This window comes from Seriola dumerili, unplaced genomic scaffold (assembly GCF_002260705.1).
Source record: "Seriola dumerili isolate Sdu_G_001 unplaced genomic scaffold, Sdu_1.0 BDQW01000822.1, whole genome shotgun sequence".
Classification (NCBI taxonomy): domain Eukaryota; kingdom Metazoa; phylum Chordata; class Actinopteri; order Carangiformes; family Carangidae; genus Seriola; species Seriola dumerili.
Window position 1 is genome coordinate 3026069 of NW_019175077.1, and position 27114 is coordinate 3053182.

The 27114-nt window shown below is 40.7% G+C and overlaps 1 protein-coding gene across 2 annotated transcripts in view; it reads right to left on the minus strand.

The window, feature by feature from the left end:
• Positions 1-27114, minus strand: part of bmp6 (bone morphogenetic protein 6) — a 60785-nt gene that overhangs the window by 14836 nt on the left and 18835 nt on the right. For both annotated transcript variants that reach the window (XM_022766286.1, XM_022766285.1), the window contains exon 2: positions 3012-3204. In XM_022766286.1, the coding sequence (XP_022622007.1) occupies positions 3012-3204 (193 nt within the window). The remainder of the gene's footprint in view (positions 1-3011; positions 3205-27114) is intronic.

Sequence of the window (27114 nt, forward strand, 5' to 3'; positions counted from 1 at the left end):
ATGCCATGCATTGTCCCTCTTAATCCAGAGCCAACGGAAAGCCCTTTCAGCAGCTTCCAAGCTGTTTTTGATGGCTCTACGTTTTTGAAGTCCGCAGACCCCCACGAGTCCCAGGACCCAGTGTAGGGATTGCCCTGCGAAGCCCCTGCAGCCAACTTCGACTTGCTAACAGCGGGCCTTCCACCCATTCCTCTGACACTGAACTACCAGAGATGCATATCTGGCTCTCCTCCTCTCCTGTGCCTCCTCCATCCGATCTCCCAGGGGTAACATAACTCTAGGAACACCACCTGCTTGGTTGCTTCAGACATCAAAACCATGTCTGGCCTGAGTGCGGTGGCTGGGATGGTGTCCAGGAATTTCAGTTGTTTCCCAAGATCATAGGAGCTGCCAGTCTCTTGCTGTTGAGAGCAGCCCACCCTGGGTCTTTGGTTGGGGCCGAGGTTTCTCCCCAGCACACACAAAAACAATGGAGCACTTTGCTGGGAGTTGCCACTTGCTGGAGCTTATGCCAGTGCAGCTGGTGTTCGCTACTGCCATGAGAGAACTTGGCCATGGCACCAACGATTCCTCCCCTCTCCCAAGGACTTAGGGCAGCAGCTCAGTATGTGCTCTAATGATCCCCTCTCCTGGCAGAGTTTGCAAGTGGGTGAGTCCACCAGGCCCCAGGTGAACAGGTTCAAGGGGCTTGGGAGGAAGTTGTACACTGACTGGACCAAGAATTAAATTGGTGTGGTCCGCCTTCTGCCCAAGTGATTTTTCGGTCAGTTGTATGCTCCCACTTGGTCCAGGCCCCCTGCTTGCCCATGCCCACCATTCTGCTGAGGCGAACTTCCTCCACCTCTGCACATACCCCCTCCTGGATTAGCTTTCACCTCTCCTTTCCTCTGGCTTTACCGTAGCAAGGTGTAGAATTTCTCCCAAGCCTGACCTGCCCAGTTGCCACCGTGCCCACCAGGGTGTTGTGCCCCAGCCCTGCCTTAGCTGGACTGCCTCCTGGGCGCGCCACCTACTTCCTGGTCTGACCTCAACACCTGCTGAAGAGACCTTAGTCACAGCTGACTCTCGATAGAGCATGACTTCTCTGGCTCTGGATACCATGAACTCCTCTGCCAGACTGCTGAAAGGAAGCTGCAGCTTGGTGTTGTGCTCGTAAAGGATGATGCTGCTAAGGCTCCGCGACAGGCCCAGCCACCTGCGTAGTCTTGTCTTTCCTTGTAGGCTTGTCTTCCTCTCAAATCTCTCCACGGTGGTGATTGGAACTTCGTAGATCAGCAGTGGCTAGAGGAGTCGGGGCAGGATGCCATGTTGATATATCCAGGCCTTGAATTTTCTGGGAAGCCCTGACCAATCCATGGTGGAAAGCCATTTATCGCAGTCCTCACTGCTAGCCTAGCGTGCTGCTGTGTCCTTTATGTCACTAGTGAAGAGCTTACAAAAGCTCTTGACTGGCTTTTCTGTTACTGATTGAATTTTGGTGCCTCCCAGAGAGAAGAGGAAATGAAGCCAGTAAGTAGCTCTTGGTAGACGGACAGACAGACGGAATAATATACTTTGCTAACATCTGAGGTTCTCCAAGAGTGGATCAGCTTTAGCCTCGGACAGCAGTCTGAGAACATTTGGTTGTAGAGACCCCGCCTAAAGGTGTTTTTGTTTCTTGATGCACAAAATAATATTATTAATCCAGTGCAATAGCTCTCTATATATCAACAGCTTTTCAGTAGAGAGTTGCATTGGTGTATATCCATTAATAAACAAAATGTACTGGACTATATAAGCTGTTGAAAATGTACTGTATGTCCGAAATTCTCTTCATATTAGTGTTTCTCACTGGTCAAGCTTGATAAAACACAAAAGATTTTGAAGCTGTGCTATTTCTGTAAGATGTGGTTTTGCTTGATTTTATATTATAAACATGGCAAGAGCAGTGTCAGAGTCTGTGTAACACACAGGGAGAATGATAGAGAGATGGAGAGTAACACAGGATGATGCAATTTAAAAAAAAATCATAATCCTAACCTTTTTGTTTGCAGAAAAAGCCAACTGAGCATTATATGGCATATTTTTTGTTGCCTTGTAGATTCCCAGTACAACCACAGTGTAACCCCTCAGCAAATCTACTGGACCCACTCAAAGTTGAATTAATGCATGCATGTTGTATGGCCCAGCATTGTTAAAAGCCACAAAAATTCTCAAGATTTCACTGTTTCCAGTGATACCAAATGTGTCTGGCTCAAATACAGGGAAAATGTGTATGTATAAAGTGATATACATGAAAACCAAAACTGCAAACATTTGGGATGATAAAACTTTTATTGTATGTTACTGTACTGTACTACATGGGAACCAGCCAACATTTTGTTTAAAAAGATAAAAACTGAAACAGTTTTCTTAAACTATTATCTGGCACATACACTGATTTGGCTAATCCAGTATGAAACATTTAAATCAGTTTACGTTTACAATTACGTGAAAAATGACTAGGAGATGAGGAAAAATTTATATAAACTTAAGGCTTGTAGCATTTCTTTTCTTTTTCCCTACTTTCCCTGCAAAAAGTATTTGAAAATGTGCACTTTATGTTATTTGAAAGTATACGGTTATGTGTTATTGAAAGATGTCTTTCTATATTTTATAGTGGAGTCTTGAGGGATGTAGGACTGCCCAATATTTGACATAACAGATAATATAAACTAACTGCATAAAAGAATCTGGAAAATTTCCATTTCACTTGATGATAAAAATCATGGTATAAGGTTTAATGATTTAACTCAATGCAAGTAATGTAAGTATTGATTAGCTTCAATGAAGTAGTGGAACGAGCAGCTACAGTACATTATATATATATATATATATATATATATATATATACATACAAATGTAACCAAAAATAATAATTAAGGAAAAAGATTTAAGGGGAAATCAGGATATAGCAGAGGTCAATGAGGGAAGTGAGAGTCCCACCCTGCATTTCTCAGTTGTTTAAAAGCTTATCACTATGTGTGTGTTACCTGTCAGAGTGCTCCTTGACCACTTGGTAGACTTTGAGTAAGAAAGTGTCATTGTGGAAGGTGTGGCTCACACACTCCTTGTAGAGACGAAACTCAGCTGCAGTGACGGCCTCACCCTTGGGGATCTGTGAGAGGTTGAACTTAAACTCCTTGTGGTGACGCTGCTGTGGAAAGAGCTCGCTGTCGTACTCCACTGTGGCATGGAAACACACACAAACAAATAGCGTCACAACATTATCCACAAAAAGAAAGAGACAGGGAAAGATAATACAGAGAGACAAGTGAAAAAATTGTTATTTACTGTCTTAATCAAGTGGAATGCTTTTCTACTCCTTACTGTTCCTCAAAAGAAACCATCATTGGGTTGGATTTGAATTTGCACTGCAAATTAATTAAATTTAACTTACCTTTTTTGAGCTTTATAATGCTTTTTTGTCTCACATTCATAATGTATTTTCTAATGAAACCACATATTTATGACCAGGGTTTCAGTGTAAATATACAGTAGTGATTGATGAGTGGATGACCTTTTCACAGAAACTGCATTGAGGTCAACCATAGAAGCTTCTAAAGGGTAATTTGACATGGGGTTGTGTGAGGTACTCATGAATAGTCGGTACATTACCCACAGTAGATTCTGTTCAGTGCGCTCCCAGTTAGGAAAGCTGACTGGCAGCACCTGGCAGAGTGGCAGAGCTATGTGACAGGAGGCTGTCCGTGAACCATCTTGGAGTCTTTCTCCTTCCTACCTGCAGGCCTGAAGCCCCCATAGCCACGTGTTTGTTTAGAAAGTGGCAGGTGAATTAACCAATCACATTTGATTTATCGTGAGTGAGACCAAACATCATTACCGTAGGCCTTTCTGAAGACTGAAGGCCAGAGGTACAGTGGCAAGACAAAGTAAGTAAACCCTTTGGAATTACCTCCATTTATGTATAAATTTGTCCTTAAATATGGTCAGATCATCCATGTTACAATTATGAACAAGCACAATCTATTTTAAATAATAACATACAAATCATCATTCTTGTGCATCTGCTGATGTTAACTGATTGTGAGGCCTCACAAAAAAAGAGATAGACTTATGATCAAGAATTGTTGAAAGAGTTTAGATCTTCATCAGTCCACAGTCAGACCATCTGTCTATAAATGGAGATAGTTCTTTTTCTCCCTAGAAGTGGAGGTCCAGCTAAGATGACTCCAAAAGCTCAACACAAATGATTAGTAATGTTAACAAAGAAGTTCAGAGTAAGAGCTAAAGACTTAAAGGAATCGTTGGAGGTGGTTCACATCTCTGTTCATGAATCTACCACACACACATCGTGGTGCAGGTTCGATGGTGCATGGTGTCCTGCCATGGACACCGCAGAGGAAGCTGTAGCTCTCCAAAAAAAACATTGTTGCACCCCTAAAGTTTGTCAAAGAGCACCTTTACACTCCACAGTGATACTGGGAAAAAGTTTTATGGACTGATAAAACTAAGGCTGAATTGTTTGGGAATGTGTGTGGTGTAAAGGGTACTGCATACTACATCCCAACATCATCATCCAAAACGTGAAGTAGGGTGGAGGGAGCATCATGAATTGGGGCTGATTTGCTTCCTCTGGACATGGACAGATCCACATCATCGAGGGGAAAATTAATTCTCAAGTTTATCCAGGGGAGGAATATGAAACCAATATTTTTACTTTATTTTAACAGATATTACAGCCCAAACCTGAGGTAACAAGAATTTAATTTTGTACCTGAGCCAGGCTTGTTAAAACCTTCTGGTCATTTTATGATGTGGGGACCAACCCAAAACGGAAAATTTCAGAGGTGCATAAATGCTGAACCTAATTAACAAACTGAGCTCAGAAGGCAGGGAGGGAGGAAATGAAATTCTGGCTTCCATACACTTCTAAGTGAAGGATCTCAGTTCTCAGCCAGTTCTGTCTCTCCGTTCTTCAAACACTTTCCACTGAAGCAAAGGAAACCTCTAGAGAATGAAACATCAGCATCACTGGTGACTTCTATCAGATGTGACAGTGACTTTTTCATCATCTTTCTCCACAAGCTGCCAACACACACACAAGCATAGACACAGATGTCACAGTAACTGTGTGTGATATCGGGTCTGGTCTTGTGTTGAAGGGTAGATCAGCCAAGCTCCTGTGAGTGTGTGTGTGGAGGCCCTCAGCATAGGTCAAGGTATTCTCAATGTCTTTACAACATGCCCTTCAACACCCCTGGGCTTAAAGACCAACAGCTATTTAGGAATCTACAGACAGAGGCAAAAAACTGATAAACTTGCAGTAGGCGGTGACAAAGTCAGGAGGAGTTCCACCCAGGTTGCTGTGCATTCGGAAAGTATTTAGATCCCTTTCAAATTTGTTATACTTCAGCTTTAAAAAAATATATATATATATTTCTCTCATCAACCTACACTCAATACCCCATTATGACAAAGTAATAATAGGAAAAACCGAATTACCATACTTGAAATTTAGCTCAGGTGCATCCCACTTCATCATCTTTGAGATGTATCTACACTTTGATTGGACTGCACCTATGTTAAATTCAATTTATTAATTTATTTTCATATAAGAACAACCTATGAGGTTGAAGGAACTGCTTGCAGAGCTTAGAGACAGGAGGCACAAATCTGGTGATGGCTACAAAAATCTCTGTTCTATGAATTGTCAGCTGTGAGACCTTATATTGGTTAGTGCCTTTCCAAATCATGTCCACTGAATTGAATTTACCACACTGCAATTAAATTATAGAAACATGTCAAACATGATCAACACTTGAGGCAGACACATGAGCTACATTTCAATAGAAAAGGATCTGAATATTTAAGTCAATTAGTCAGTTTTTCCTTTTTAATAAATTTGCAAAAATTCTGTTTTCCCTTTTTTATTATGTGGTATTGAGTGTAGATTGGTGATTTATTTTTGATTTTTGCATATGGCTGCAACATAACAAAATGTGAAAAAAAAATTGAAGGGGTCTGAACACTTTCTGACTGCAGTGTATGTTGAATATACAAATTATCCCCCCTTTGCTTTATAGATAAATGTCAATTAAGCTTAAATTACAAGTTTTGTTGCATATTCGTAGTAGTGCTTTAAAAAATGTGAAACTACTGTACATATGGTGTATGGTGTAACATACACACATGTAACAGTGTTCATGTTCAATTCAATTAATTGTATAGTGTTAATATTTATTGACTGCCAACAAAAGTTTACAACACATTTTATGCCAGGTTTACTGATATTTAGCCAAGTAGGAGATACTTCCCGAAATTCCCAAAAGCTCTGACTCAACCAAGGCTGACATTGAAAGTTTTTCTTCCTCACTAGGCTGCTCATTAGGCTACTGTCTGTATAATATTATATAAATGCAGCCAGTGCATTCTCTGATTTCTTTACAGCCATTTTTTAAACTTTGTGTCGTCTTGGACTGTCACTCACACATACATGATCTGGGAGTTGTCCAGTATACCCACAGTCTTCCAGTAACCAGCTCGTATGAAGCAGCAAGGTTGTTAACAGCTTGGCCCTAGAATTCAACTGGAAAAGTCTTATACTTTGCATTGCCTGAAAAATGTTGCAAAATTTAATAAAATCATACAAGAGGAATGAAAAAGATTCTGGCTAAAGGGAAAAACTAGACAGAAACACTTGAAACGTAAAAAATAATCATTTCATTAAGTTAACAAAGCATAACGCAAGTGTCTTTGCGACCTGCATAACATCCAATAAACTAATCACAGTGCCTTCTCCAATTCCTTTTAAAAGCTAAGGGGGCTTGCACCTTGGCGTATTGCTATTATAACACTGCAGTGTTTCAGTCAGTTGATTATATATTGTGACTCAACAGTGAGTGCAGTCCTGGCACAGGCACACAGAACTGCGCCGAACCATGCACTTAATAATCAGTCTGTTCAAGTTCAAATGAATCATTTTTTTCTAATATCAGAGAAGGGAGTAATTTTGAGCAATGAAGACAAACAAAACTATGAAATATGAAGACAGCTATTCATATTCATATACGTATCATATCTAAGGATTTGGATTTTAATGATTCAGGGAGGAATTCATTCAAAGTGATTCTACAGGTGGGAAATAAGTGATTTTGATGTGGTGCAAACAGTGCGCAATGGAAACTGTGGGAAAAGGGTGTGTGTTATATGTGTGTGAATACTGCAGGTTTAATTTGTGACTCTGTTTTATTACCACAATCCCACATCGTTTTTCACCATTTCATGAGGAAATACACAAAAACATGATAAAACAGAACGGCTCTCAGTAGAGCACATAACCCCTGCCAAGGCCAAACAGTCCTACACAGCTGACACATTTTAACTTCATCAAAATTGTACATTGTATCGCCTGCGATTTGGATATTACTACCATCACCTCATCAATTCCAGTAGCTGCTGCAGTATTTAAGACCGGTTCATCTCTCCAGTCTTCACCAGATCACTGAAGATACAGCCAAATTCCTTGGTTTTTGGCCATGCTCCATGAACCCTGTCTTTGCCCGTGCCTCAGGTTTATTCCAGCTGCCTGCTACATCCAGCTTTGTTCTCCTTGTCTTGCAAGTTTGAATTGCTGTCTGCCTGATCTCCTCTCCCATCTCCTGTCTGCCTGACCTGTCCTGTCTCATCATCTCCATACTCCACCACTCCAACCACCCAGTCCTTGCCATTCTTTCCTGCTAGGGCTATCTCCAGTCTGCCAGGCCCGCCTGTTTTTTGGGTCCAAAATTGAACTGACAAACAGATACAGGTAAAATCAGAACCTCCTTGGCGGAGGTAATCACAAAGTCAATTTTCATTTAAACAGTCCACTATTTACACTTTCATTCTCAATCCCTTGAACACATATACAAACACACAGAGGCAGCCAAAGTTAACCAGAAAACCTGACAATAGTGGGGAAATTCTCTGATGATCTAAGAAGAAGCAGACAGATACAAGACTCAGAAAGAGAAAGAAAAGGAAGGCAGTGAGTAAGGAGAGGGGAGTAAATGTTTGTTCTTGTGAAAGAATAAATTCTGTTGCTTTGGACTCTGACCATCTCCAGTGACTTCTTTTTGTAATCTTTTTTGACTCCAGTAAAAGTGCATTTTTTGTTGAAAGTTAAGTGTTGGTGAAGAGGTCTAGACTTAGACTCTGGCCCGGACCTGGACTTTTTCCTCCAACAGTATGCAATATTTGCCAGGACTTTGCTCTTTGTTTTCACCTGTTTCCTTTGTAGACACTCTGTTAGAGTGTTCTGGTTGCTGAATCTTGAAAATGAAATGCCCCATAGTTTGCTGGTCAGAGAAACATGAACATACCACAGTTGTGGCTGTTGCTTGCCATCGACCGTGGTTGTCTTGTCCATAGTTCGATGTTTCAATTTTGCGGTTATTGCAAGAGCCTTAGAGAACAGTAGTGAAAGATTAAGAATTAAGCCTAAGAAATGAAAAAAATTGATTGAGCAATGATTCTGTGATATAATTTTTTTAATTAGATAAATTCGATAAATTTGATGGAACGGGAAAACACGAAAAAAGCATAATCTGTATGTCAATTTAATTTTTTTATGTCGATTAAAATGACACCAGAGAAGAAGATAACAGGGGGAGAAGAGGATGAGATGACAAAACCCGATGAAGAAAGACAAAGTCAGTTGTCACAGAAGATAGAGAGACCACATTTCTGGGATGCAATGAGAGGAGGAGAGATGGAGGCAGTTAGTGACACAAATAAAGTGACATGGACGATTTGCATCTGGATCTGTGATAGCAAGCCACCTACGCACCCATAATCCTGCTCAACACCCACTGCTACGATTATTATAATAAGTATCTTTATTAGGGGTATCCCCCTATTGTAATTGTTGTTTTTGTTCTCGTTATTTATTAGTGTTTGTTTGTGTTTGTTATTAGGGGTCCTAGCAGTGAATGTTGCTGGATCCCTACGGTTTTTGTTCTCGTTATTATGGGTCCCAGCAGCAAACATGGTCCCAGCAGCAAATGCTGAACAACACAGCACAGGAAGCAACAACATAAGTATGGATTTTATATAACATCCTTCAAAACTTGGAATTAATCATAATACAAGTGGTTAACTGATTAAACAACATAATAAACATTCCCTAAAGCCAATAGTAAATAAATGTCGATTACACAGCAGTTCTTTGACCATATTAATTGCCAATAATTAAGACATTGTGGATGTCTGTAATGTCTGTTGTGTGAAGGTATTCAAGATATTGTCTTGAAACATATATGTTGTATTTCAGCCTAGAGGATTCTAGAGGATAGACTGGGAATTGACTTATTACATAGAAACATCACATAGGTTGCAGAATAGTAAGATTTTAAATTTTTATATTCTTCCTCAGATCTGTGTCTGTGAAGAGTGTTCTGCTGGTCACTACTCAGGATTGGGATGTGGGTTGTAGTTTATGAATCTGTTATCTACAGAGGGACAGAGGAAGAGAAGTGTGTGTGTATTGATGCATGGGACAGAGAGTCCAGGATTCAGACATTCGTGATAATCACTCCTTTTGATGTTACTTTTTCTGTATAAGAAACAATATAATATCAATGGACAGAGTCTTATTGTTACAAACTGAGAGATTTTACCTATGCTCTCCAGTTTGCCTGGTGTCCATTTGTTGATCCTCTGGAGCTGACCCTTTGACTCATGGCCTGGTTGGGCATCTCTAAGACATGCCAATCCCTCATCTCGTGCAACTCTCTGCTGAAGCTCAACTCTCGGTTCTCTGCATCCTCCCTTGTATTCAGTGTCTGCGCTCGTAGGGTGGGGTTCTCCTCCTCCAGCTCACATACAGCATGTGTCAGCTGTCTAAGTCTCCTCTGGGTCTCCTTTAGCTCTTTGGTGGTGTCCTGGTTGATCCTACTCAGCTCTGCTATGGCCTCCTGGCTGCCTTGCTTTAGCTGTTGGAGCTCATGTCTTAGCTGATGGGAGGTATCAGACTCAGCTAGCTTGGCCAAAGTGAGCTCTTTGAACTCACTGAGGGAGGAGGAATAGGCTCTCTCTCTCAGTTTTTGGAGGAGTTTGGGGGGTGTTGGATGAGTGGGGCCAGACTAACTGGTTGTTAGTTTCTACTGGAGAGGCCTTGCGGTGGTTGGACTTGTATGTGGTCTGTGGTTAGTGGTCAGTGGTTTAGCTCACACTCCGGATGCCATCCAACCAATCCCTCAGAAAGACAGCTGATAAACGGCTGCTTTCTTGCAACACAACCACAGAGGAAAATAACCAAAAACCAAAACAACCACCTCCCCTTGCAAAAATATTTTTTTGCCCTTCATCAACACCCAGAGTACTCTAAGTAAATGTGTCATCAGATAATATCTGTCAATTTCAAAGAGGTTAAAGTGGTGGTTATTGAGGGCTTTTAGCCGCCGAGCTAGATGAGTAATTAACTTTTCCACTGTGGTGTTGAATTTTGTCATGTGCAGGGAACCACCAGAATATGTTTGAGGCCACAATATTCTAGAATTAGGATTCCAAATCAAAACTTCCTGTTCTTTGAATGTATCTGATTGATAAGATTTTTTTCAGCATTACTGTTGCAGACTCTTTTATTGCTTTCATTGGCCCAATGCACATTACAGAGAACAGGGCACCTGTAACCCAGATAACAGTCTTAAGAGAGCTCATATTAGATCTGCCAGTAAGCTTTCGGTAAGTACCAGTTTGATGACAGAGGGAGAGATCTGGTTAATAGTGCCAAGTTAAACAGGATTTTTTTCATCCTCCTACAGTTGCAGACAGGTACAATTGCAAAAGAGAATATATACATATATATATATATAACTCATGTTAGAGAACCACTTGATTATTTTCGATAATATTTCTTGTGTTTATTTGTATCCAGTGTTTAATGTTCATGCAGACTACAACACTGTTAGAGATTTTACCTGCCCTGAGTGTGTTCACAAGCTTAATAAAGAGAGACGTGATTTGAAAAGACACTTTGAAGCAATTATTTGACTTTAAATTTTAAGTTGCAAAGACTATGTTTATTCAACATATTAAAACATATTGTTTTATAGCAAGACTGTCAAGGAATAATTTATCGACTCAAAGTTTAGGGGAAAATATAAATCACTGTAGTACTTTTTGTTAGCAGTTAATTTGTCAGTAGCATATACTGTAGCATGTTTTATATATGTACTGCAGTTTACAGTACAAATCTGCAAATGTAGCTCCAGTGAAAAAAGGGGAAATAAACAGTAATAAAACTGCTAATCCTTCATCAGTATTTTACTGTAAAAGTAGAAAATAACTTTAAATATATAACATTTATATTAACTTTTAAATATTTTTTAAAAAAAGATAGCAAACTATAAATGTCGGCAACAGCAAGGTACTGTTCATTTTAGAGTAAAATAAGGCAACCCTGCTTCTAGTTGTTTAGTGTTTTTTTAACGGCGAAATATTTAACAGTGCACACATGAATTTTAATATTGTTCAATTGCACAACCAGGTAAAATGGGGGTGCCTATTTAAAAGCTGATATCAAAAAGACTAAACACCACAGCCACACAAAAAGAATAAAATAAAACTAATCCTCCATTGTCTCACTGCTAACTGGTTTACTGTCCTTGTAGCAGGCATTTTATTGTTTCCATCAATGTATCCTGTAAGAAATAGGATAATTGCAGTCCTTTTCAAGAAAGGAACCACTGACCTACCATGGGAACAAGAATCCAGTGTATTTGAAAAAACAAGAATTTGAGTTTTTCTCTGCTGTACAACAAACATTCCAGTATCTTCTCAAAAAGCCCTCTTTGTGGTGGTTTTACATTTGCAGCATGCCAAAACTGAATCCCAAAGGCAAAGAATTAAATCTGTAATCTACTATTTCTATAATAAACTATAATAATGCATCTCAGTGAATGAGAGGCCATAAGAGGGAGACAAAATGAAAGCAAATGAGGGAAAGTAAAGAGCATGAGAAAGCTGATGTTTTCACAAACACTCCTCAATTCAAGTTTTGCAGAACCTGTCAGTATTGTCAAGACTTTACAGATGGCTAAACCAATAGAAACATGTTCCCGAAGTCCAAGGCATGAGAAGAATCCATCTGTGTTTATGTAATTCCAGTCCATAATCTGTCTGGTTTTTCTCTCAGACTTGATGGTTTCTGAGGATAGGTCAGATATATATGTCTTCCATTCATCTTTATTCCACCCGAAGTAACATCTAATTAAGTTGGGCCTGACAGATTGACTTTCTTTGGAAATTTTAGCAGCTAACTGAATCACAACTCTTCACCGATTGCCACTATTTCATTAAGAAAGAAAAACATCTGGAATTATTCATGCTGTAAACAATAGTCTTTCCTAAAATGCTCAGGCCAGATTTTATGTTTCAAACCCTTTGGCACTGATGCAGTGTGGAAAGATTACATACGGGTACAGCAGTTGAAGGTTACAGTACTCATACACACACACTGCAGTGGTGTGAGCTACCTGTGGTGTTGTCACCATGCTTGGCTACCACCAGGAGCTGTTTCTGCCTTCTACTGAGTGTTCGGGCTCTTTGTAGTCAGGCAGCTGGCAGGGAAACTCCTGGGGTCGAGGTATGGATGAAGGGGCTTGTAGTACGCTGGGATATATCATTAGCACTGAGCAAGGGTGAAAGTGTGTGCCTTTGGAGACTCATCCTCTGCTGTGATCTTCTCTCCTGACCAAGCATCAAAGCCGACACACTGAGCGCCACAGGACCAGCCAAGGGCCAAGCAACACTGTATGTCTGATGAATGTAGGCACACAAACACACTGTCAGCTCCCATTAGCAAACAGAAAGAAGCCTACAGCTCCACTCCAGGCGATCAGCTGGAATCAATAAAGTGATTTCAGGACTTTACTGATTGCTGTTAGGTGTTCCTGACATAAAACAAGATCAACCAAGAAATTTGCAAAGATAGCAATATTTCAAGTAAAAATAACAAAATGTCGGTTTGCTACAAAGACTGTTTTAACCTACAGATGCCTCATGAAAGCTTTTAAATTTACTGTTCATAACAGAAGGTGCACATGAAGTGATGTTTTATGTTTCCAGCAGGTTTGTTTGGGTAAAAATTAGAAGATCCCGGTAGTCAGCATGAGCAGTAACTAAGAAAGAGCACCACATAATAGCAATAAAAACATTAGCGCTTGTAATCTCTAGCAGATACAGCACTGAAACATTAGACATAAGACATCTTTCCTGTGACCTCAATGCAACTTCAGTCTGATTAGTTGAGTAGAGGTGAGCTGGGGCCTTTCTGTGTGTAATTTGAATGTTCTCCCCATGTCTGTGTGGGTTTTCTCCAGGTACCCCGGCTTCCTCCCTCAGTCCAAAGACATGCAGGTTAGTTTAATTGGCGACTCTAAAGACCTGCTCAGACCTGGTATTAAAATCCATCTCGGGTGATCTGATCACAATTGGACAGCTCTGGTACAGGTGTGAACGCATCCAAGATGCATTTAGGATGCATTTGCGATCCCATCACTCAGACCACATTCTGAGGTGGTCTGCGCCACATGGGGCCACATTCTTTTCTCAGTATGTATTCATATGTGTCCTCGACCACAGTGAAGGACTCAATTGACGTTAGTTACACCACAGTTTCATAATTAACCAAAAAATATTTTTCTATTTGGCTAAAACCTTATTTCATTGTAGAGCTGTGAGCAGCACATTGACTTGCTCATTGACAACGGACCTTTCTGACGGATTGGCTGAAAGCAACAATGCATATGTTTGTTCTCATATAAAGCAGGGAAGTGAGATGTGATCTTAAGTGGTCATTTGAGACCCATACGACGCATTTTAAAGCCAGCTGTGAACTGACATACTTAAAGCTGACCACATCAGATCCCTGAAGACGCATCATAATGCCAGATCTGAACAGGGCCTAAATTGCCCATAAGTGTGAATGTGAGCATTAATGGTTGTTTGTGTCTGTATGTCAGCCCCGTGATAGACTGGCGACCCGCCCTAGCCCAATGTCAGCTGGTATTGGCTCCAACCCCTCCCAGACAATACTGATGCACAGCTCAAAACTTTTACTTCACAAATCAGGATTGGTAAACTAATACAGGACTTCCTGGGATCCTATAATTCAAGCTGTATTTTATCCTGTTGCGAACACACACACACACGCACACACACACACACAGAAACAAACATTCATCAATGGCCTGGATATCCAGGCTGCTCTTCTTCAATTACCTCCCACAGGTTACAATACATAATGACCTCACTGGACAGACATCCCCAGGAACAAAAGCCCCATTGAACCATACAGTATAATCACATTTTTCTACATCCTTCAGAACAATTTGGGTTTTTCAAAATACTTATCCAAAACCATGACACATAAGGCATACTGTCCCAGATACACAAGCACACACAAACTAATACACATCCAAAGAGGTAGAGTATTTCATTTTTGTTACCACCTCCCACAGCTCTTTCACCACCGAGCTGCATTCCAGACAAGATGATAAAATGAGGTCTGGATACACTTCTATCTTTTGTCATTTTGAGATTTTCAGCTAGTGTGCAATGTGTGTGTGTGCGTGTGTCTAACCCTGAGGACAGGCAGATAATGTGCTGTAATTGTGCCTTTGCTAACAGATAGATAACCAAGGTATGGCTGCTGTATTGTGTAGTATCAGTATTTTCCATCGATGGAGTGACAGCTGAGTGGGAGCAGTCATCAGTTCTCTGTTGAGTCTACAGTTGGCCTCCAGGTAAGCGAGATTTGTCATACCTGTGTGTCAAGAGGAGATTTTATTCTGTAGACCAGTTAGTCTGACTCACCAGCTTTAGGCTGCAGGTATAAGCCTGCCATTGGCGGCTTGTCTCACTCATTTTCCTTCCCTTTTGCTTCCAGCCTGTTACTGTTTTCAAAATCCCTTTTGTTATAGGGAAGCAATAACAACCTCCAATCTAGCAGCCTACACGCTGAAAATTGCTAATTTTGGTGAAGATCTGGATCATACACTCACACAGTCGACACAAGTCTTTTACTCCCCACCTCCCCATGTACAAATGTTCCACCAAAATGTTCCACTATTTTGCGTGGGCACTGTAGCTGCATCATGGGCTTAACGCCACCAGACAATGGTGATTCATTAAAAGAAATACAAACAAGCCAGAGCATTTTATCCCTATAGCAGAATAATAATAGGTGCAGCCAGACCTATCTGATAATATAAAAACTCTTTAAAATAATGAATTCTCTGGTAAGGATGGGTTTCTGGGAGAGTTTTACAAAGTTTTCTCAGAAGAGATCACAACAATATTATCTAAAGTCTTTACCTATGCTCTATCATCAGGTAGCCCCCCAAAAAGTTGATCAGAAGCCATCATCTTGGTCTTACATAAGGAAGGAAAAGATTTAAATTCATGTGAGGGACCTGTTAGCTTACTTTGTCATAACTTACATGTTGACATAGAGAATGGAGAGATGTATAAATTAATCAAACAGGTTTTATTTCTGGTAGGACATGTGGAATAAAAACAAACAATAAATATTATATGATGCACTAAAAAATGATATCCAGCCAACCATGAAGCTCAGTTTACAAACACAAAAGACATTAGAAGGGGTAAAATGGAATTTCCTGTACCATACATTAGTGGCTTTTGGGTTTCACTCAACTTTCATAGAACAGACTATAAAAACCCTGAATCAAAGATCAATGTTAATGATTGTTGCTCAGATTTTTTCTACCACAAAAGAGGAGTCAAGACAAGACAAATTATGGGAATAAGGGGGGATCAAATATCGGGATATTTGACCAGTGAAGCTCAATCAGTAGCTATCTTTTCAGCAGAACTAAAGGGAAGGTTTATTTTCAATGGACTAATAAAGGGTTTACATACTTGTGCATTATTATTACTTCTATCATGCCACAGTTATTTGAAGTAAATTATGGAAAACAGAGATGAAGGAGGATTTGGATAGATGACCTCTGACTCTGATGGGAAAATGGAAACAGTAAGAATGAACATATTACCAATATTATTGATTTTGTTCCAGTCAGTATTTATTGTGAATCCTAGGTCTACTTTTAAAATATTAGACAAAATCATATCAAAATCCCATGGCAAAATAAGAGAGCCAGAATTATATATGACCTTTCCTTGCCCAAAAGAGAAGGGAGGGTTGAATTTAACCAATTCAAAAAATTACTACCAGGCAGCACAACTTAGAACTATAATTATGTGGATAACTAAAGAGAAGGATGTGGTGTGGGTGGGAATGGACTAAACATCATGTCAAAATGTATCATTGGAATCACTCCCATTCTTGACTGAAACAGCACAGAAGAAACTGAAGATGGGTAATAACTGGATCAGGGGAATGATGAAAAAATAGTGGTATGAAAGAAATGAAAAAAAAGGACAAAAAATGGGTTAAGTGTTCAACAGACAAATCACGACAAATCATAAAATTTGGCATTTGTTTTGTGCTTTGATTATTAAAATGTCAAAATCTCATTTTATCTCATCAACTTCATCTTGGATTTTTCTGATTTACAACTTGCAGTTGCATGTTCAACCTTTAAACCCATGTCTATAATCAATGTTTACATGGAATTTGTGTCTGTTGGAACAATTACAGATCTAAAAGGACATCACTGGCCAGTTGTCATTTCCCCTAAAGCCTGAGTAAAAACAAGAACACCAATTCGAACCAATAAATTGTCAACAATAGACAATGCAATATATTTTTCACATTTAAAAGGGCATTACATAAAATAATGACAGAATAATAATTTCCACTTCATGAGAGGTTAATAAAAATGTAATTTTAGAGTTCAACAGCTGTCACAACAGCCTCTGGTCAGGCTAATGGTGGCATACACTTCAATTTAAATCAGTGGTCATTGCACAGGAATTGGTCCTGTGGATGGAAGAGCCATGATGACCTCTCAAATCCTCCGTGGAGAACAGAGCACATCTTAAAACTGCACAAATCGAAGTTCAGTGAAAAATATATATATAGACAATTATTTCTACTTTTATAATCCTTCACCACCAGACAAAAATTAAGATTCAGCTCTCTCATTTTGGTCACAGCATGGTGAGTACATTTAATTAAAAAAATATATAAAACTGAATGGACTCATGTGTGAGTTGGTCAGATTGTTAGGATTTTACTATCCTTTGGTTGCCAAATGTAGGGTAACAGATTGACCCAAAACACAAAATATTTTAAGTCAATATTTATTAGGTAAGTCAATGAACATGACATATGGTCTGATTTTATTTATGCTGTCAATGAATGGATGATGGTCATCAAGGATCTCCTTTTATTGGCCTGTCAGGCTTGTTGGAAACCATCTGAGGACTAATTCCACAGGGATGTGTGTCATCCTAGGTTATACATTGTTTGCTAATTCATTATTTTTGGGATGATCATATTGATTTATTCAAATGATGCTCTGGCAACAAATGGCAACAGTCTTCATAGCTCGTAGTTTTTTTGCAGTATATTAGTTTTTTTTTTTTATTTACATTTTTATTCTAAGTTGTTGTTTCGTCTGACGATGGATAAAATAATGTACATGAGGGAAGAACTTCTTGCTTTAAAGTGTACCAGAAATGGATCCAAACATTCCGTACCGACTGAGCTGAAGAAGCCGCACCACGGCTGCAGAGCCAAGGCTAAGCTAAAGGCTAGGAAATGGAGATATATGCCTTTTCTACCATCGAACCTCATGGGAAATGTCAGCTCCCTGGCTAACAAGTCTGATGAACTGGAGGCACTTGTGAAGAACCAGTGGACACATTGTCAGTGTAGTCTCATGTGTTTCACATAGACCTGGTTAAACGACAACACTCCTGACCATTGTGTGGATTTACCCGGCTTCACCAGTGGACAGAGATGCCAGATCAAGTGGAAAGAGCAATAGATGGTGCAATCCCAGTCATATCACAGTGAAGGAGAAGATCTGCTGTTTGGATATTGATCTGTTCACAGTTGGTCTTAGACCTTACTATGTACCAAGCGCGTCTCTCACATCATTGTCATTGATGTTTACATTTAACCGCGAGCGGAGCCTGTAGTCACATGATGTCACTCACAAGACTGTTTGCGAGAGTACAGACCCGGCATCTTGATGCACTTATTGTAATATTGCGGGATTTTAACCATGTCGCTCTCACCTCTCACCTGACTGGCCTCGCTCAGTATGTTTAATGTCCCACAAGGGAAAATAAGACACTTGATCTGTTGAATTCAAACGTCAAGGAGGCTTACACTGCATCAGATCTACCACCACTTGGCAGATCAGATTATAATCTGGTTTTTCTTCAGCCTTCCTACAAACTCTGTGTACTGAGGCAGTCTGCAACCACCTGCTCATTCTGGAACTGGACCTTGGAGGCCAGTGAGTCTCTGAAGGACTGCATTGAGTGCACAGATTGGAATGTACTGTTGGAGTCAGCCAGGCAACATCAGGTGATGTGGACAAGGACAATGAGTTCAACCTGTTCTACAATAGGTTTGACACAGCCTCACCTGTTCTCTCTCCCACCGCTTCAGCTGCAGCTTCTCCTATGGCAACTCCTTCACAACCTGACATTGCAGCTGCAACTCCCTCCACAATAGGGTCAAGTCTCCTGTCCTTTATAGTGGAGGAGGTGAGGGCGGAGCTCAAGAGGCTGCATCCTGGAAAAGCAACAGGCCCGGATAGTGTGTGTCCGAGGCTGTTAAAGGTTTGTGCAGCCAAGCTGGCTGAGCCCCTCCAGAGGATCTTCCACAACATTCTTTCAGGCCAGAAAAGCAGTTATAGCTGCAACCAACATCTAATCTCACTGCACTGCAGAACAGAGCTGCCATCAGGCCGTATATCACCTCAGCCAAAGGAAGTGGATCATGAACTTGTCATGGTTTGCCATGGCAGACACTTTCTGTTTGAGTTTGTTTGGATTTTGTCCCTTCCTGTTTTATTTTGTAGTTGATTTCCTTGTGTGTCAATGTTTTTACTTCCTGTTGTTATCTCCTGTAATTGTCCTCACTTTTACTCAGCCCCAGAACTCCCAGGTTGTGCCTCAGCCTCGATCCTTCCAGCCAGCGCCCCCATCAAACGTCAGGTCCCTTTGCACGCTAGCGGGTTGCTGGCTGACCCTTTCAAGGGAACTCATCTGGCTATTTTTGGTGTCCACAGAAGGTGAGGACATCATGGCTCCCGTCCCCACATGGAAACTCAGCCTCAGCCCCAGCCCCAAGTTCGTGGCTTCCAGCCCAAGCCCCAGTCCCAGGTCTCCAGTTTCCAGCCCAAGCCCCAGTCCCAGGTCCACAGCTTCGAGCCCAAGCCCCGACTACCCCACTACACAGAACCTCTGCTCTCCTGTGACCAGGAGCCCTCGCCAACCACCCTGGCTGACGCATCAGCTGTTCCAGTGTCGGGGGTCCCAGTCGACTCCTCCATTGTTCCTGAGTTAGTGGTTCTTGACAACATCTCACCTGCTCCCCATGTCCTGTCGGCAGTCCGGCCGAATCCTGTTCCTAGTGTCCTGTCGGCAGCCCAGCTGACTCCTGATTCTGGTTCGAAGTCAGTGGACTGGCCGACTCCTGATTCCCAGTTGGCGGTCCGGCCGAATCCTGCTCCTAGTGTCCTGATGGCGGGCTGGCTGAATACTGCTCCTTGTGTCCTGTTGGCGGCCCAGCTGACTCCTGATTCTGGTTCCCAGTCAGTGATCCGGCTGACTACAGTTCCTGATTCCCAGTCGGTGGCCCAGCCGAATCCTGTTCATCCTGTCATGTCGGCGGTCCAGCTGATTCCTGATTCTGGCTTCCAGTCAGTGGTCCGGCTCGACCTCCGAAGAGACCCCGTCTTCGCCACTGTCCTCCTGCTCGCCCTCCAGAGGGGCTCAGCCTGAGACGTTGGCCTCCTGCTTGCCACGCCCTTGCATCCCTCCTCCGGACCTCCTCCTCCCGCCCGACTTAGTGTTTCTGTTTTTTAAGGGTTGTCTGGAATCCAACCCTTAAGGGGGAGGGGGGGTACTGTCATGGTTTGCTATGGCAGACACTTTCTGTTTGAGTTTGTTTGGATTTTGTCACTTGCTGTTTTATTTTGTAGTTGGTTTCCTTGTGTGTCAATGTTTTTACTTCCTGTCTTGGTCCTGTTTCTCTGTGTGATGATTGTCTGCTCCACTCTAATGTGTTTCACCTGTGTTCAATCACCCTTGCCTCCCTTGCATCTTATAGTCTCTGTGCTCCCCTTTGTCTGTGTCGGTTCGTCTGTTCATGTCTGGTTTGTCATGTCGCCTGTTGTTATCTCCTGTAATTGTCCTAGGTTTTACCTGCTGCTGTGGTCCCCTGTGTTTCCCTGTGCTTCAGCATGTTCAGTTTGTTCCTTGTTTGTAAGTTGGCACATTTTTGTTATTAAAACATTTTTGCACTTCATTCCCCTGTGTTGGCTGCATTTGGGTCCAGCCTTACCCGCACCATGACAGAACTGGACTGTCTGTCTATCTATCTATCTATCTATCAAAATTATCTTATTTCAGTATGGGGAGCCCAATTGTTCACAAAACATGGTTCTTTAAATCTACAATAACCTTTAACTTTCAGTTAGCTTCTTATTATTTTACAAATTCAGGCTTTGTACCTGTTACCATCCTACCACCAGCGGGTGGGCTCCTCAAGCTTTGCTTTAACTTTGTTGATGGTTTTCATGAAGCATGTCTGGTATGAATTTTAACAAAAGCAGCATGCACAGCATTGTAATCATACAAGAACACATTGATGGTTTTTCCTGAAGACTCTTTCTATGTTGGCTTTAATCAACAACATAAATAATAGAAATGTTTAAATGTTGCTGTCCTTGAACATTTACAATGAAGGATCTATTTACATGTCCACCAGCACAGGCAGTAAAGAGGTACGCTACAGTGATCTGTTAATGCCTGCTTTTGTGCAGCAGGTGTGCATGTGAGTGTGTGTATACGTGTGTGTCTGGGATCGGCCAGTCTGGTCCCACATTTACAGGAGGAAGCCAGTGTCAGGGCCAGGAGATGGATCTCTCCTGAGGGATCCAATAAATAAGGAAAAAATATCTTTCAAAAAGGAAACGCAGCTGTTTCCAAAGGAGAAGTCAAAATATTGGTGGTTTTGCATTCCACAGCCGCAACGTAGAAGGCCAGCTCATTCTGCGATGCTTTGTGGGCCTCTGTCTTACCTCCCTATTACTCCTTACCTCCTACCTTCTACCTCCCCCTTTTGTGCATCTCCACACACCTTTTCTGTCAGCCTTTCTTTCCCCTTCACTCTTTTTGTCATGTAGACAGTTGAGCCTCAAATGCATACCACAGACTTTCTGAAGGGGATTCCCTTCAGAAAGTCTATGGTGACCACAATGCATTTCAGTGGCTTAGAGTGAGAGCATATGATCCAGTTGATCCCAGCTTCAATATCTCCCCTGGGCTGACATACATGTTAGACCAACTGCTTACACACAGTATAGCTCCAACAAAAGTGGCAGAAACCAGATAGCTGGATATTCAAAAAGGAGGTGATCCTTGAGGCAACTCAAAAGAAAAATAATCATTGTATCTAATAATACACCTGTCCATGGTGTCAACACAATACTGGTGAGATCAAAGTGTAGATAAATTTCACTTTCTTCATGTTATTTGAGTTTTCAGTAAAAGTCCTCAAGTCCAGCCCTCTTTTTCTTTCTCAACCCAACCAGTCAAAGCAGATGGCTGCTGACCAAACCGGTTCTGTTCAAGGTTTCAATCTGTTAAAAGGGAGCTTTTCCTTGCCACTTTCAAGTGGATGCTCACTGGTATCCGGTCTGAGCTCTGCCTCATGAGCTGGACATCATAAATGCTGGATCTTCGGTTGTCTATTAATTTATAAGATATCATAAATTAAGAAAATATTATTATTAAAAATATTAATATCAAATAACTTTAAAATGAATTAAAGTACTCGGGGGCACCAGCCTAAACTAATAGGCAAAACAGTCAATATTGTTTCAGTTTCAAATTATTACTATTAATCTGGAATTCTGATTAATAATTACCTAAATGACTATAACCAAATTACCAGATATATAAGTTAAATTGAAGGATTGGAATTCTACTAAGTAGAGGCTGGCAATGTTCATGCTTGTGCAACATTAAACACACCAGTGGTTATACTTAAAGACATTTATTTACAATGGACAGAGTAAAAACACAATGTCTAATCTAGTATATACAGGTGTGTGTTTGTGTGTGTGTGTGTGTGTGTGTGTGTGTGTGTGTATGGGGGTGTATCTGTGGGGACAAAGACAAAGGCAAGATGGCCGATTCAAAGTAGTCACTGTGACCACATGATCTGAACAAAGAAAACTATACAAGATGGCAGTAAACAAAGAAACTACTCAAAATGGCGGCTGAGACCACCTAATGTGTGGGGGAACTCAGATGTACTACAGGTATGTGTGTGAACATACAAGTACCCAATTAACTGTATGACTGACCGCAACCTAAGCAAACATTTCAACAACAAGACATTAATCAACATGTACATTAACAAAGTTAAGACTTCTGCTGCTTAGCTATGCTGTGCTATGCTATGCTAGGAGAGGTTAGGCCCAGTCAGTTAACGTTACCCGGTCCTTGGAACAAAACAAAGAGGTACTTTCCAGTGTTGTTGTTAAATCCAGTGAGTTGGGTGGCTTCCTGTTGGAGTAAAGTCTTGTCTGGCTGTGCCACTGTTATCTCCTTTGTTCTACTCACAGACTTAGCTGGTCCATGCTAACTCTGCTTTGACTCCTGTTGCTTGGAAAATCAGCTGGCTGGCCTTGTGTTATAGCTGCTGATTCTGATGAGAACTTGGTTTACTCTCAGTTAATCCGAAGCAGGTCACTGCTGTTGAGGAAAAGAGTGTTTGCAGGCTGCTGTGAGCAGTCCGGCAAGAGAGCTGGTTTCTCAGGTAGCAGGGCTGACCTGGGCTGGGGCCTTGTTGCCCTTTGAAGAGCAGAGAGGGGAGAACAGTGAGGAACTGTGGTGAAGTGAGTTCCTTTGTCTGTGGCGCAAAGAAACATCTGGTCTCTTGAATGAGTCCCAACACTGGGAAATGCTGGGTCTCTGCAAATAAAATTATAAAGAGTGACCTGCTCTATATGAAAAGTACCCTGAGATACTCTATGTTATGATTTGGCACTATATAAGTAAATTGATTTGATTTGACTCAGTTCGCCTACAAAGAACATATTGGAGTGGATGATCCTTTACATGCTCCACCGAGCCCATTCTTACTTGGATGAGCCAGGTAGGATGAGGATTATGTTCTTTGATTTCTCAAGTGCATTAACACCATCCAACCCCCCATTCTTAAAGACAAGCTGGAAGGGATGGGGGTGGATCCCTGCTTCACGTTCTGGATTGTGGATTACCTGACAAGACGACCACAATATATCAGGCTGGGTAACTGTGTCTCAGGGACAGTGATGAGCAGCACTGGGGCACCACAGGGGACTGTTCTGGCTCCGTTCCTGTTCACCCTGTATATGGCGGACTTTAAATACAATTCTGAGTCCTTCCACATCAAGAAATACTCAGATGACACAACTATTGTGGTGCGTATCAGGAACAGGCAGGAAGAGGAGTACAGGGATCTGACGATGGCCTTCAGTGAATGGAGCGACAAGAACTGCCTCCTTCTGAACACCTCCAAGACCAAGGAGATGGTCATGGACTTTCGGAGGTCTAGGCTCAACCTTCAGCCAGTCAACATTCAAGGGAAGGACATTGAGGTGGTGCACACTTATAAATACCTAGGTGTGCACCTGGACAGTAAACTGGACTGGTCCCTGAACACGGATGCCATCTACCTGAAGGGGCAGAGCTGGCTCTTTTTCCTCAGGAGGCTCAGGTCCTTTGATGTCTGCGGTGAAATGCACATGTTTTATCAGTCAGTGGTGGCCAGTGTACTTTTTTATGCTGCAGTCTGCTGGGGCAGCAGCATGTCTGACATGAACACAAAGAGACTGGACAAGCTGGTAAAAAAGGCTGGGTCTGTGCTTGGCAGGAGTCTGGACTCACTCAGGACTGTTGTGGAGAGACACATGCAATGTAAGATGGAGGCCATCTTGGAAAATACCAACCACCCTCTCCACAACATTCTGGCAGGACAGAGAAGCAGCTACAGGTGCAGCAAACTACTCATCTCCCTGCGCTGCAGAACAGAGAGGTTCAAGAGATCCTTTGTTCGTACCGCCATCAGGCTATACAACACCTCAGCCAAAGGAAGTGGACTAATCTAATTATTATTGTTTATTTATTATCAGCTGTTATTATTATTATTATTATTATTACTATTATTATTATTATCAACAATGAGCTAATGGACACATGAATTTCCCCTAGGGGATAAAAAAATCTATCTATCTATCTATCTATCTATCCATCCATCCATCCATCCATCCATCCATCCATCCATCCATCCATCCATCCATCCATCCATCTACCATCCATCAATCGAATTGCCTTTCAAAATGATCTTATTTCAGTATGGGGAGCCCAATTGTTCACAAAACATGGTTCTCTAAATCTACAATAACCCTTAACTTTCAGTTAGCTTCTTATTCTTTTAGAAATAAGAAGCATTGTAATTTTAACAAAAGCAACATGCACAACATTGTAATCATACAAGAACACATTGATGAAAGTTTTTACTAAAGACTCTTTCTATGTTGGCTTTAATCAACAACATAAATAATAGAAATGTTTAAATGTTGCTGTCCTTGAACATTTACAATGAAGGATCTAAAGATAGATATTAGAGTTTGTGCTTTTCTAATGTGTCCATTGTACTTAACAACTTTAAAAACACTGAAAATATTAATTCACCAAAGTGACCTGTTAGATTCATCATGAGGCATATGGTAGATTTGGAAAAACATACTCAGTACAATTTAATCACAGTATTTATTAAAAACCTTTTCAATGACAATAACTAAGTAATGAATAAAACTAATGTACATTAGCTGTACTATACTAAAATTTGCTTCAAAATCTCAGCAGTCAATTTTCAGTTCACACTAACGAGTGTGCAAGGCGAATACATACGTCTATGAGGTAACAGCAGCACACATCTATTAAGAGTCTCGTTTTGCTCCAGGTTGCATTTCTGGTTTGTCAGTTCTAGCTGTTTCCTACTGAACACTGTTTTGATGTTAAATTGGTAAATACTTTCACCTGTGAAGGTGGTGACTGTGCTAGAGCTGATCCATCAATGTATTCCAATTTAATATTCATGAATTCTGTTATGACTATCAGACAACTATCAACTAACTATCAACAACAGCAGAAATGGAGTTAAGGGCAAGAAACTGAACCTGTGAATACTGAGGACAGAAAATAATAAACATAACAAATGTCCTCTCATCAGAGGAAGATGAACTGAAAGTGGTTTTCTGGCAGCATAATCATCATCACAACTCATTTCAGAACTAAGGATGTCCATGCAGTTTCCTTTGTCCTTACATAAGGTCCTCCTTCTGTTGGCACCAGTCATTCAGTTTTCAGTGTGGATACCTTTGAATGACAGTAAAAGACAAACACTTGAGTTAAGACATGGTATATCACAGTTAATCACACACATATACCAGCTGTCAGGATAGGTGCATGAATGTCTGCTTCAGTTGAGGACTGCTGTGTATGAATTTACAGTATTAAATGACAAATCCCTACAAGATAATCTTCTTCTATACATTGTGTATTGCACTCAATATAATACGATACCAGTGAGATGAGGAGACAGAAAATACGTTAATGAGATAAACCTGAATGTTTTGCTGCATGAAGGAAAATTCTATCAGCGACTGTTTTTTTCTAATAACATGATACTGAGTTCATTGTTATATTGTTATATTTATACTTGTCCTGCAAATGTTTGCATGTTTGGGACCAGGTACAGTTAGCATAACAAACACTAAGGAATCAGCTAGCTAGCTAGGTTAGCAAACAGCATCCGTAATTCACATTAACTATGTATATAAATTAACTATAATATGAATTAGGATGTTAACTGTCTCCCTGTTCTCTGTGACCATTCTCTGGTCAAAACACGTAGGAAAAAAACACACTAGTTTTTAGGGAGGATCATATACATTTAAACTGTAGGACGTTCAGAAAATAAACATTTACTTACCAAAAAAAAAAACTGGATATCAGCATCCCTCCAGTCTGTTAGTCCCAAAGAACGGGCCATAATTACAGTGAACCGAAAATTAATTAAAACTAAATAACTAACAGCAAAACTGACAGAGCAAAATTCATCCTCCACTGACAAATATTGAGAACGTAACAGAAATTTAACACAACTGATTCTAGATGACATGCATTTGACCCAAGCTCTCCCCCGCTGACTGACCTCGCAACCTGTCTCGTCAGCTTATCAATCATTGCAGATCAGGCATGTCAATCAAACAGGCACGCCCCCAAAAATACCTATTTTTAAGGCCTAATATCTAATTAATTAGGAAATTATTTTCAGATGGACCACCAGAACGCTGAACAAAAGATGTGAATTTAGCCATTGACACCGTAATGAGTTGTGGAAAAAATGTAATGACTGAGTATTTCATTCAAGTTGGTGTTTTTTGAATTGGTTAAACTTTGGTACAATTCACACTGCATATCAGGACAAAAAACAAGACAATTTAAAGGTAAATCTACAACACAATCAAGTGTACAAAAAATCAAGAGACTGAATACACTCTAAGACCACTGTTTTTGGTTTATTTTTCTGCCTCACTACTGTTCTACTCTTTCTGTTCACTGTTTTTGGTTTATTTTTCTGCCTCACTACTGTTCTACTCTTTCTGTTCTACTGGCCCGTATAGTGACAAAGAGATGTGAAATCCCTTATAAACATTTTTAATTGTAATTGTATTGTATTTGTAATGTATGTAATATAGTAGAAAACATAATGACATTTGAATAGATTTACACACTAATTTTCTGCTTTAATCCGCTGTGATGTCAAGTCAATTTTTATTTGTATAGCGACAACTCACAACAGAAGTTATCTCAAGGCAGTTTTCAAATAGAGCAGGTCTAGACCTTCTCTTTATAATATTA